The 12,819-nt window shown below is 46.7% G+C and overlaps 1 protein-coding gene across 5 annotated transcripts in view; it reads left to right on the top strand.

The window, feature by feature from the left end:
- Positions 1-12,819, top strand: part of LARGE1 (LARGE xylosyl- and glucuronyltransferase 1) — a 607,716-nt gene that overhangs the window by 558,876 nt on the left and 36,021 nt on the right. For all 5 annotated transcript variants that reach the window (XM_081591375.1, XM_081591376.1, XM_081591374.1 and 2 more), the window contains one exon: positions 7,820-7,983. In XM_081591375.1, the coding sequence (XP_081447501.1) occupies positions 7,820-7,983 (164 nt within the window). The remainder of the gene's footprint in view (positions 1-7,819; positions 7,984-12,819) is intronic.

Raw genomic sequence — 12,819 nt, 5'->3', positions numbered from 1 at the left:
AAAGCCTACTGGGGCATCCATGCCCTAGGCCTTAGTCACTGTGTTCTTTCTTGCATTGGAAGAGCTCTCTGTGCTGCTCAAAGAGCTTTCTCTGTTTCTTCCGGCCTTTGACAATGAGAGATTTCCTGCAGAGAAAGCAAAGAGGAAATGCAACTTTCTTCTTCACCACAATCAAGGGAGGGAGGCATTAACAAGTCACATTTCACAGATAAGAAAGCTCAGAGGAGATGCATTGTATGCTGAAAGTCAAGCAACTCCTACATGGTGGGGCCATTATTGGAAACCAGGTTGCCTGACTTTGAAGCCATGCTTCTCAAGTGAATGTAGATTCCTATTTAAAATTAACAGAAGATGGACTGCCTTGGTGGTCCAGTGGTTAAGACTCCGTACTTTCACTGCAGAGGACATGGGTTCAATCCCTGTTTGGGGAAGTTCCGCATGCCACATGACATGGCCAAAAAAATATATTGTTGTTGTTTAGTCACGAAGTCACGTCAGACTCTTTTGCAGCCCCATGGACTGTAGCCTGCCAGGCTCCTCTGCTCATAGAATTTCCCAGGCAAGAATACTGGAGTGGGCTGGTTGCCCTTTCCTTCTCCAGGGGATCTTCCTGACTCAGGGATCAAACCTGCTACTCCTGCTTGGCAGGCAGGTTCTTTACCACCTAGCCTCCAGGGAAGCCCCAGAAAGACATACATATTTAACATAAGAGGAACTGAACTGCAAGTCATTCAGTGATTCTTCTAGTGGCTTTTAGTTTGTATCATTTTTCTTAACTCTTTTATGAGCCTGCAAGGTGGTTATTATTAGCATTACTTTTTCGAGGAGGAAAAGGAGGCTCAGAGAATGGAATTCAGAGGATAGGTTGGCAGCAGCTCTGGAACTGGTGTCAAGCTGAGTGGTCATTTTACAACTACTGAAAACACTCCCCAATCTAAAGTTGCCACACCTGCCCCAACCCCCACACCCTGTCTCCCAGAGCTCTTGCTTCTCATTTTCTCTGCAGCTCTTATCACCAATCAATGATTATATTCTGGACTTATTTATTTTTTTGGTTATATCTCTCCAACTAGAATGTAAGCTCTGGGATCGCGGGGCTGTTTATCTGTTTCATTCATCAGTATATCTTTATGCCTGTAAAAGACTGCCTGGTATGTGCTCGATAAATTTTGTCAAACAAATTAACTATTACAAGTCCTTGTCTTAAAGTATTTGTGGTGCTCTGGAAAGATCCCTGTACTTAAAAATCAGAAAACCTGGCCCTAGTACTAGATCTGTGCCTTTGAATGTAACTCTTGCCTTCCATGAGCTTCAGTTTTCTCACTTACAAAATGGTCAGTAAACAAACTGAGCCCAGGCTGGGATGAGGGCTCAAGGGGGTAAGCTGTGAGCAGGGCTGCAGGGTGCAGGAGGTCTCATTACTAGTGTTGACCAGGAATCTCATCCTGGACACCTTCCCGTCCAGCTGCTCTGAGATCTCTGCCTCATCGCTGAAATGAGGGCTTCCAAGTTCAATGCCCTCGTGCTACAAGGGTGATGGGCTGCCTGCAGGGTCACATACCCAGATGCTGAGCTCACTAAGAAGGAAAGAAAACGGCAACACCATGGTTTAATGAGAAGTTAAAAATAAGACACATATAAACAGATCCTACAAACCCTTTACAGCATCACTGCACGGCAGTTCCAGGGAACAGATGGCTCTGTAGAAACAGCTGTATCCCTGAGAAACCCCAGAGAAACCCCGGAGTGCATCATTGCTCTCATATGCGAGCCGCGTGTCACCAGCTCCTTCATCACACAGTGGGCAGCGGAACCCAGAGTGGATGGCATTCGGAGTCCCATGACAGGTTGCCCAAGGCCGGCCTCCAGTGACCTTCCTTGGCATGTTAAATCTCAGAGCTGAAGCATCCCAGGGTTTGCCTGGGTGGCCTGGAGAGGGGATAAAGAAGGAGCCCAGGGTCCAGAGACTCACAGAGTCTGTCTGGGCCACAGGCATACACCCCTCCTTCACACCCCTAGGCTCTAATCTATCCAAACATCATCTGTCCAAACCTGCCAGGTGCTTGACTCTCCCACATCCTTGTCACAGACCTCTGCCTAGTTTTACTTTTGCCCTAACTGGCTCCTTGCATGAAACATAAGAGGAAAGCTCTGAAGCAACATTGCCTCATGTAAAATGGTAGGAATACTCCCTATGAGATTTCAGGCCACTCAAACTCTGTGCCTCAGTTTTCTCATCTGTAAAATGGGAATCAGGTAGGACTATTCCTACCTGGTAGACTTGATGAGGGCTAAATATGGAAAGATAGGTCAGGAGCTTAGGTCAGTGTAGCACATAGCACACCACCACCCTTCCCTCCCCAGCCCCCCGTCATTTTATTTGTATTATGAATACACAGTTTTTACAGTTGCTAACTCGCTTCTTTATTCCCCCAACCAGAATGTATAACCAATTTAAATCCAGACACTGGGGTTCATTCTGCATTCCTAGCATGGGGCTTGGCATAAAATAAGGGCCTATTAATTGTGTGGGATCTTCACATTAATAGTGATACCTGGGAGGGAGCAGACCATGCCATTTCCTTCTTTATTTTCTTAGAGCCTCGGTCAGTGCTGGGCAGACCATCTCTGAACCTTCACTGAATGGTCCCAAGTCCATGCCTCTCCCTTCCCATGAAAGAATGCAAGTGGCCCATGATTTGGTTTACTTGGAAGAGAGTGTTTTGGGTTCCTGGAACTTTGATCATTAGTACACGCAGCAGGCAGCCAGTGAGCTGGTAATCTTTTTCTGCCTGTCCACATGGTTTAATAAAATGTAACCGCTTCATGGAAACCACAGGGAAGAACCCTGAATGAGGTTCCAAGAGATGTGTTAGGGCCCCAGCTTTTCTGAGCACATCCCTGGTGCCTCAGTTTTCTCATCCGTCAACTGGGGGCAAGACGGTAGCCCTCCTGGTCTCATACACTTACTGGGAGGGACAAATGGAGAAATGGATATCAAGGCTGCTGAAAGTGAAAAGTGCTGAAAGTGTAAAGCAACACTCCTGAGTGTTATTTTACCCCGATGTTTCTACCCGTTGTCCTAAGGCATCAGAAGGACACGTGTCACAAGAAGGGGTGGCCTTAGAGACTTCTGAATTGGTCTGTTGTACTGTCTTCATCACTTACTGACTCAAAGAGTTCAAGTAAGCATGTTAGTTAAGGGAACACAATTACTTCTTATAAAATGGGCTTGGCGGGCTGGGAATTTATGACTCACACAGAGTCCAAGGGGGTGTTCCTAATTGGCGGGTGGCTCTTCCATGTTCAGTGTCCACAATCCTCCCATCCTGTGGCTCTGCCCTCCACGGAGCATCCTCCACTAGGTGCTCTTGCTTGTGCATGCTGCTGCTGCTGCTAAGTCGCTTCAGTCGTGTCCGATTCTGTGCGACCCCATAGACGGCAGCCCACCAGGCTCCGCCATCCCTGGGATTCTCCAGGCAAGAATACTGGAGTGGGTTGCCATTTCCTTCTCCAGTGCATGAAAGGGAAAAGTGAAAGTGAAGTCGCTCAGTCGTGTCCGACTCTCAGCGACCCCATGGACTGTAGCCTACCAGGCTCCTCCGTCCATGGGATTTTCCAGGCAAGAGTACTGGAGTGGGGTGCCATTGCCTTCTCCGTGCTTGTGCATGAGACAGTCTTAAAAATGGAGCCTGTAGTAGCCAGAATCTACCCACGCTCTACTGACCTGAACTTGGCCACTTCTCTCAGCCTGAGCACCAAAGATCTCTGTCACCAAGGGGGACACATGATTCAGAACTCTACAGTCACTGAACCATCTAGCATTAGACCCAGAGGTTGATGAACAAGGCATTGCTAAGTCGCTTCAGTCGTGTCCAACTCTGTGTGACCCCATAGACGGCAGCCCACCAGGCTCCCCCATCCCTGGGATTCTCCAGGCAAGAATACTGGAGTGGGTTGCCATTGCCTTCTCCGGAACAAGGCATTGCAGTGACTTTATTACATACAAGAACTTGAGGAAATACCGCTAGTTGTGAATCTCAGCTGCTCTGTTCATTTACTGTGACCTTGACCAAATGGCCAAAGCTTTCAGATGATGATCATCTTCGTCTGTAAAACAGGACTGCTGGTGGTCTCTGACCCATGTGAGTATTAATGAGAAAGTGCCTGCAGCGCTCTCAGCACTCACCTGGCCTGGTGAGCACGTGATCCTTGCAACCCAAAGTCTTTGTCCTGCTCTCGGGAGAAGTGACTTGCTCCAGGTCACATAGCAAATGAGGGTCAGAGAAGTCAGGCCTCATTGCCCACTGATCCCCGTAATCTCTCCATGTAGTTTTTCCTGACTTTGAGCAGAAGCTTAGAGGCCAGAGCCCCAGGACACAGTTTCTATCCCTCTAGAGTCTGCAGGCATGACAGCCATCATCTCTGGCAACTCAGGGGTCAGTCTAGGCCACTGTCCTTAAGGATGGGAAGAAATAAATGCAAATGGCTTAAAGGCCATTTTCCTTTATGTCCAAATTTCCCTGTGCCTCAGCTGGCTGCCCAAAGAAGCAATTAGCAAATGCATTTTATCTCAGAAGAGATCTGTCTTTTGTTTCTGGGACTTGCTTGTTGGGGAAACCCCCTGCTCCCCACATGACCAGAGTGTGGAGTGGGGGTAGCATTCAGACCTTGTTAACAAAAGCTACAACACTCTTGCCCTCCAGCTCAGCATCTCCCTGGAGAAATTACCTGGATATGAAGGAGACAGGTTTCAAGCTGCTCGAGTCTTCTCCTTGGGATCAGCCTGAAATCCCATCAGCCATGCAGTCAGCAGTTAGCAGTCCTAGATTAGAATTTGAAAAGGAACATAATGCAATCATAATAACATTTCTGAGGTGTGTGTAGCACTCTACAGTTTACAAAGCACTTGTACATGCATTAGTTCATTTGAGAAGATTGCAGGGAATTACTTAAGTACAGAAAAGTATAACAAGGCCAATAAAATTCATCTGTGAATCCTCCACTCAGAAAAAAGCTTTGTTAACATTGCAGTGGATTCCCTTTGGTCTGTTTCTGCCTGGGGTTGATTGGTCTGTCTTTTTGTTGTGTTGTGATCATACTGCAAATGCATTTTTGTGGCCTGCTTTGTTCACGCAGCATGGTACCTTCCACCAGCACATTTGACCTTCACATCCATCCCCCAAGAAGAAGTAATCGTGTTGTGAGATGTCCCTGGTGTGAAAGGTCTGAGGGCTGGATTCACGGTCCAGACTGCTGCTCTCTAGCTGTAATTGGCAGGTGACAGACACTTTCTGGGCCTCAGTTTCCTCCTTTGTAAAACAGAGATCTGTGCTGAAAACAAAGCAGTGCATCTGATTTAGCACTGCACCTGGCACACCGTAGGTGCTCAGTCCATGTTAGGACAGAAGTGCAAAGCACCATGCTGATAATTAATATTAAAACTCAAGGAAGGCATTGGTTGGTACAGAGTCCCAGACTCCAATGTATGTCTGACATCATATCCACTGGGATCTCCGCAGCCCCCTGTGTGGCTGGTAAACAGCAATGTTATAGATCCTAGCCTTTAAGCATTGTGATGGTTAGGGGTGACCTTGGGAAGTGGCTGCCACCGAACCACATTGGTACCATGCAGCTCCTAGATGGAGGCCACTTATCCCCCAGGACTGCTGGTAGATAGACCCTCTTAGAAAGTGACTCTAGGAGCACTTTCATTGGCCACTGCTCCCTTTCTTAACATGCTATGAGTGGCTATGAGTATATCCACTAGAGGCTTGCTGGATCAGAGAGGAGTCCTGTAGGCCAGGAGACACTGAACTTAATCCTGCAGTCAGAAGGGGTCACCTGGCTCCTAGGGCCTTAGGCGGAAGGAGAATTCTAGTTTCCAGCCTTATATCAGTTAGTTACCCTGTTGGCATAGGGGGAACTTTCAAGTAGGCAAGGACATCAAATTGGTCTTGAAAAGCTAAGAAATATCCCTGACTGCATCCTTTCTAAAGGTTAAAAATGTTAAAGATAGCTGAGCATGTCTCATAGATCACTGGATCACAAATGATTACCCAAGTGGCCTTTGGGAATGTATGGGAGCATTTGGAGTTATACCCAGTCATCCGGAGAATGCTATGATCATTTATTGGGCTGGGACCCAGGAGGCTAGCCACCCTGTGTTGTGTGGGACAGACTCGTGTAATGAAAGTGACACTATCTGTCATCTAGTGCTCAAAACCCATAAATCCTCAGTGGTGTACAGAGAGAAGCGTGAATGGTGAGAGCGCTCATGGAGGCAGCTCTGCTGACCTTGGCCGGGCTCACTCACGTGACGGGCAGTTGGGGAGACTCCACTCTGTTCCATCTGTCTCATCTTCCGGCAGGCCAATCCAGGCATTTTCCCAAGAAGTATGCACTTCCTCTTGAACCTGATCCCTCAAGGTTGGGACATCATTGCTTCCCCTCCATCCTGTTTGCCAAAGCAAGTCAGAAGTTCAGCCAAGGAGGTTCAAGGATTAGAGAAATAATCTTTGCCTCTGTAGTAGGCCACATGACAAAGGGCAAGGCTATGGGGCAGGGGGAAGTGAAGAAATCAGACCATTTAATGCAGTCAGCTGTCAGAGTACACATCTTGAGAAATAATATCACAGTTTAACCCAGCAGTTCCCAACCTTTTTGGCACCAGGGACTGCTTTTGTGGAAGACAATTTTTCCATGGACCAAGCAGGGGTGGGGTGATGTTTTCAGGATGGTTCAAACACATTACATTTATTGTGTATTTTATTTCTAGTAGTATTATATTGTGATAGCTAATGAAACAATTACACAGCTCACCATATCATAGCATCAGTGGGAGCCTTGGGCTTGTTTTCCAGCAACTAGATAGTCCCATTTGGGGGTAATGGAAGAGTGATGGGAGCTGCTTCAAATACAAATGAAGCTTTGGTTGCTCACCAACCGCTCACCTCTTATTGTGCAGCCTGGTTCCTAACAGGCCACAGACCAATAACTGGTCCAGGGCTTGGGGACCTCTGGTTTAACCTATCAAGGTAATGGTCTTAACTGACAGAAATCATATGAAAGTCATATGAAGTCATAGAAGTCATATGAAGATCATAGAGAAGTGAGTGAATCTGCATGTGTTTATGTTGGATGCTAAATTCCTCCTTTCTTGTTAGTGGGACAGCTCACTCTTTCACTAGTTGGTTAGGAAGGAGGAGAGGAGAGCTAAGTGAAGAAGTCCTACTGGCAGATTAATGAAGTAAAAGATCTCAGAGTACCAGAAGAGAGGGAGAAAGAGAGAAAGAGCAGGTACTGAGACTGATTGAACTTGGATGAAATTAAAGGAAGAGATTTTTTTGTTTATGGGATTGCTTTTTCTTTCCACTACATGGTATAGAGTTTTAAGTCTGTAGCTCTAGGGAGAGAAAAACATCAGGTCATACAAAGGTACTGTTCAATTTGGTTTTCATTACTCTGTTCTTTGACAGTTACCACCTGTTGTTTGAAATTGTTGTGCTGGATCATCAAGGAAAATGTTTTTTGTTTTGTATAATGAGTTTGTGGTTGCTTATCCATTTGTCAGTGCTGCCACCATCACTCTCAGCTCAGAGGGTCTCATTCCTCAGATGATAAGGCAGCTGCCCTCTATCATCACCTCTTTGAAATCAGATTATATTGCAGAAGAAAATGAAGACAGGATCCTGTCCTTCTCTGACCAGCTGATCAACAAGGTCCAGTGGATAAGAAACACAGGGAAGGACAGGGCACAACAGGCCAACCCCCTTGGGGGTCTCCTTCTTGTTCCCAAGCCTTCTTTCCTACCTTTCAGCTCCAGAAGCAGCTCTCAGAACTGGACGAGGATGACTTGTGTTATGAGTTCCGGCGAGAGCGGTTCACCGTCCACCGAACCCACCTGTACTTCCTGCACTATGAGTATGAGCCCGCTTCAGACAACACAGACGTCACCCTGGTCGCTCAGCTCTCCATGGACAGGTAGGCAGACGGACCCCGCAGTCCACACAGTCCCCTCACTGCTGCCCTTCACCTGGAGAAGGCAGAGATGGTCCCACCAGCTTGGAACATGGAAGCCTGATAACATAGGGTTTATGTCTCATCCCTTCTCCAGCACTGAAAACCAAGGGCTCCTGTATTTTGATGATGCTGGTTGTTTTTGAGGATGGAGGAAGAACTAATTCTAAAAAATAGAGCTCTAGTCAAAGGGGGAGATGTATTATAAGGAAACACCTGGACTGGACCCATAGTTGATGTTGGAAAGCAATTGCCATTTCTTTTCTTACACGTATGTTGATGCAGGGATCATTCTTGGAGCCTTTATCGGGAAGTACTGATGTGGTCCCTACACTCATGTGGCTTACAGTCTATTGCACTGATTCTCAGCCTTAACTGGGGACAAATCAAATTACCAAAGGAGCTTTAGAAAAAAAAAATTATGGTCCGGCTCCATTGCAAACCAGTTAAGTAAGAATCTTTGTGAAGACCTTGCATCACTTTAGGTTTGCCATGTGCATCCAGTATTGATAATATGGGACTAGCAAATAGTTAAGTCAAATAATTAACATTGTGATAAGTGCTTTGAAGGAACAGAGATCGATATTAACAATGTCAAGTGAGGGACCTTCTTTAGGTGGTATGATCAGGGGGAGGTCTTTCAAAGGAGGGGACATTTCTGCAGAGACTTGAGGATAAGAAAAGGAGTCACCCATAGTGGGGGGTGTGAAAGTATTAGTTGTTCAGTCATGTCTGACTCTTTGCGACCCCGTGGACTATAGCCTGCCAGGCTCCTCTGTCCATGGAATTCTCCAGGCAAGAATACTGGAGTGGGTAGCCATTCCCTTCTCCAGGGGATCTTCCCAACCCAGGGATAGAACCTGGGTTTCCTGCATTGCAGGCAGATTCTTTACTGTGTGAGCCCCCAGGGAAGCATGTGCGTTGCGCAAAAAAAAAAAAAAAAAAACTTTTCCAGGAAGATAAAATAGCAAGTGCAAAGGCCCTGTGGTCGGAAGGGCCTATTGTATTCAGATACCCTGATAGAAGACCAGTGTGGCTGAAATATCGCTTGAGAGGGACAGGAGATGGAAGCTGCATGAGGTTAAGATTATAAACATTAGAAACTCATAAAATACTTAGATTTTATTCTAAACATGATGGGAATTTATTGTAGAAATTTACACAGAGTTTTTGCTTTGGTTTATGTTTTTGAAAACATCTCTGGTTGCCAGGAAGTGAGTGGATTCAAAGTCTTTCAGGGTTATGCAGTTTTTCTATTTCTGGCTGTGCTAGGTGCTTCCTGCCCACCTCTGCTAGCCAGCTTCCCCTTCAATTTACACATGGTGCGCAAGTGGCTGCCCTGGCCCCAGCTTTCTCCATGTCATTCCCTCTCAACTCCCATAGTTAGGAAAGGAGTTTGATGGCCTCATTCTGTCTTTGAGCCACTTTGGAGATGCCTGTGGATATGATTTCATGGGGTGGTTTTAGGAGGAAATAAGTTCATGCCTTTAAAGTGCTAAGGACAGTACCTGGCACACTTAGTAAGTGTTCAATAAATGTCACTTGTGATTAGTCACAAGTGATTGGAGAATGAGAAAAATGAAGAAACAAGCACTGGGGCACAAGATGGTTCACAGATAGTAAGCAGCCTGGGAGTCCCAGAGAGAGTGGGGGGACCTGGCCTCCGGAGGCATCTGGGAATGACACGTGTTGACAGTAGCTGTGGAGGCGGTGAGTCCCACTGCTTCTTAGCGAATGACAGCTCATGGAATTAAATCTCTTTGTGGCTAGTGGTTTCCTGGAGATGTACAGCCTCCAGAACACCTGTGCAGAACTTGCTGGCCATCATTCAGTTGCTAAGTCATGTCCGATTCTTTGCGACCCCATGGACTGCAGCACACCAGGCTTTCCTGTCCTTCACTATCTCCCAGTTTCCTCAAACTCATGTCCATTAGTTGGTGATGTTCTCTAACCATTTCACCCTCTGCCACTCTTTTCCCCTTTTGTCTTCAGTCTTTGCCGGCATCAGGGTCTTTTCCAGTGAGTCGGCTCTTTGCATCAGGCGGCCAAAGTATTGGAGCTGCAGCATCAGTCCTTCCAATGAATATTCAGGGTTGATTTCCTTTAAGATTGACTGGTTTGATCTCCTTACAGTCCAAGGGACTCTCAAGAGTCTTCTCCAACACCACAATTTGAAGGCATCAGTTCTTCAGTGCTCAGCCTTCTTTATGGTCCAGCTCTCACATCTGTACATGACTACTGGAAAAACCATAGCTTTGACTATACAGTCCTTTGTCGACAAAGTGATGTCTCTGCTTTTTAATACGCTGTCTGGGTTTGTCATGGCTTTCCAAGGAGCAAGCATCTTTTAATTTCATAGTTGCTGTCACTGTCCACAGTGATTTTATAACAGGTAACAACAAAGACCAAATGGCATGAAAAGGACAAGTACAGAGATTCTGGCACCAGCTAGGTCCTTGACCTGCTGTGTCCTCTCAGGAAAGGTCTTTCCCTTCTCATGACCCCAGTTTTCTCATCTCCAAAATTCACATGATCTCTCAGCAGATACTATGTAAGCATCTATTACTGTGTTGTGGCCGACTCTTGTCGGGCTGGGAATATATAAGACCCTATGTCTGTGGGGTCGCACAGAGTCGGACACGACTGAAGCGACTTAGCAGCAGCAGCAGCATTCCTGCCCTCACAGAATATGTAGTGAACTCAGGACTCAGATCATGTATTTGTTTTCTATTGTGGTTTAATCAGTCACCACAGATCTTGCAGCTTTAGAAACACAGTTTTTTCTTATCCGACTGTGTCATGGATCAGAAGTCTGGATACATGTTAGCAGGTTCTCTGCTTAGTGTCTCAGGCCTGAAATCCAGGTGTTGACTGTAGTCTTACCTGGGAGTCAGGGTGCACTTCTAAACTCATTCAGGTTTTAGAAGAACTCAGCTCTAGGACCAAGGTCCCCATTTCCTTGTGGGCTGTTAGTTGGGATCCTTCTGGGCTCCTAGAGGTCACCCTTAGGTCTTAGCTGTGTGGAGAAGCTTACTTCTTCAAAGCCAGTAGGAGAATCTGCCCAGTCTGTTATATGACATAATCACAACTGTACTAGTCTGTCATATAGAATAGTACCAGGTTCTGCTCACACTCGAGGGAAGGGTGATCCAGGACCGTACACCAGGAGCTGGGGCAAGAATCTTGGGGCCAACTGAGAATTGAGGCTGCCACAGGCAGGGAACAGGTTTGACAACAGGCAGGTGCTATGAGAAGCCACGAGAGGAGCCCCTGTCCTGGCTGGAGCAGAGAATGGAAGAAATGGGGAATACCCCCAAGAGAGGTGCTGCCTACATTGAGCTGGAGGCTGAGTGGACTGACAGTAGAAGCCTTATAGGGAGAGAAGGAGCCCCCTGCGAGGAAGGAGAGGACACCAGGCCTGCTGGGATGCACACAGTTAGGGCTTAGGTGCTAGGGTGAGGAAGAAGAGAGCAAATGACGTCAGCCAGGTAGGCAGGGCTTGGGGAAACCAGGGTAGGTGGCCAACCCTTCCAGCTCAAACCTGCCAGGCTGCCAGTGAGGCTGCAGGAGGGACTGACCTAGACCCATGTCCCAAGTCACCCCTACCCTTCCTTACCAGTCTGGGTGCAACTCGCCCTCTCCCACCAAGCACAACAGCAGGTCACCTGCCAGAATAGTCCATTCTTTGTGTTTGTTTTTCCTTCTTCTCTGTGCCATTTAAAATGAAAACAAAACCTAATCCTTGATCCTTGTGGTGCACGATGGTCAGGCTTGGTCTTCTGTTCTCCAAGCAGCATAAATGTATCTCAGTCCTCCCAGAGAAGGCATGTGAAGCTCAGATACACTATGATCTGCCCAGGTGAGCAAGTTCCAGGCAGTCCCAGTTTCCCATCTTTCAGAGCATCCTGGTTTTCCTTGGTCACATTCACACCTTCTATTTGTACATTCAGTTTATCGCCAAGATATTCTTCATCAAGATCAGTAGCCAATGGCCACCTGTGAACTCAGGAGAAAAATGTGAAACTCTCTGGGAAAGCCCTGGGACATATTGATGTTCAGTTAGTGCTTGCTGGATCCAGAGACTCTGACCACAGCATCTGCACAGGGTAGATATTTAGGAGAGGTAAAATGAGGTAGGGGGATAAAAGGAGAGGAAGACTTGGGTTCAAAGTCAAGTCTCACTACAGACTAACCATATGAATTTAGACAAGTTATTTAGGCTGTTTGAGCCTCACTCTACTTACCTATGAAGTGACAGTAATACCGTCAAGTTCATAGGTTGCCATCTATGCTTTATAAAGTAAGAGACTGGAAAGTACCCAATGACTAGCAAATGCGCCCCAAATACTAGCACAATTCTCTTAATGGTTTTCACCTTTATGCTGGCTATGGCATTTGCAACCTGGAATTCACAATTAGAAGGAAAGGACTTCAGAGGTGGTCCAATGGCTAAGAATCTGCACTTCCACTGCAGGGGGCACAGGTTCAGTCCCTGGTTGGGGAACTAAGATCCTATATACATTTGTGGCACCCCCCCAAAAAAGGAAAAAAAATTAATTATTAACAACCCAAATCCGTCATTATGTATATACTTGTTATCAACAAAATAATACAGACAGGACAGAGCCCCTCCTTCATGCCCAGAGCATCCTCCAGGCCTGGGCTGCAGTAGACCTGGCACCTGCCCTCACCACCCACTTAAAGACAGGCCAGGCACCTCTCACATCAACTGCAAATACCAGCCACAGATGCCTTCCCTTCAAAGCACACGCATCCTCCAGCATGGCAGACATGTGATCC

Source organism: Giraffa tippelskirchi, chromosome 4, assembly GCF_054371585.1.
Source record: "Giraffa tippelskirchi isolate mGirTip1 chromosome 4, T2T-mGirTip1v1.2.pri, whole genome shotgun sequence".
In the NCBI taxonomy this organism is placed as follows: Eukaryota; Metazoa; Chordata; class Mammalia; order Artiodactyla; family Giraffidae; genus Giraffa; species Giraffa tippelskirchi.
This window is presented reverse-complemented; position numbering and strand designations above follow the sequence as displayed.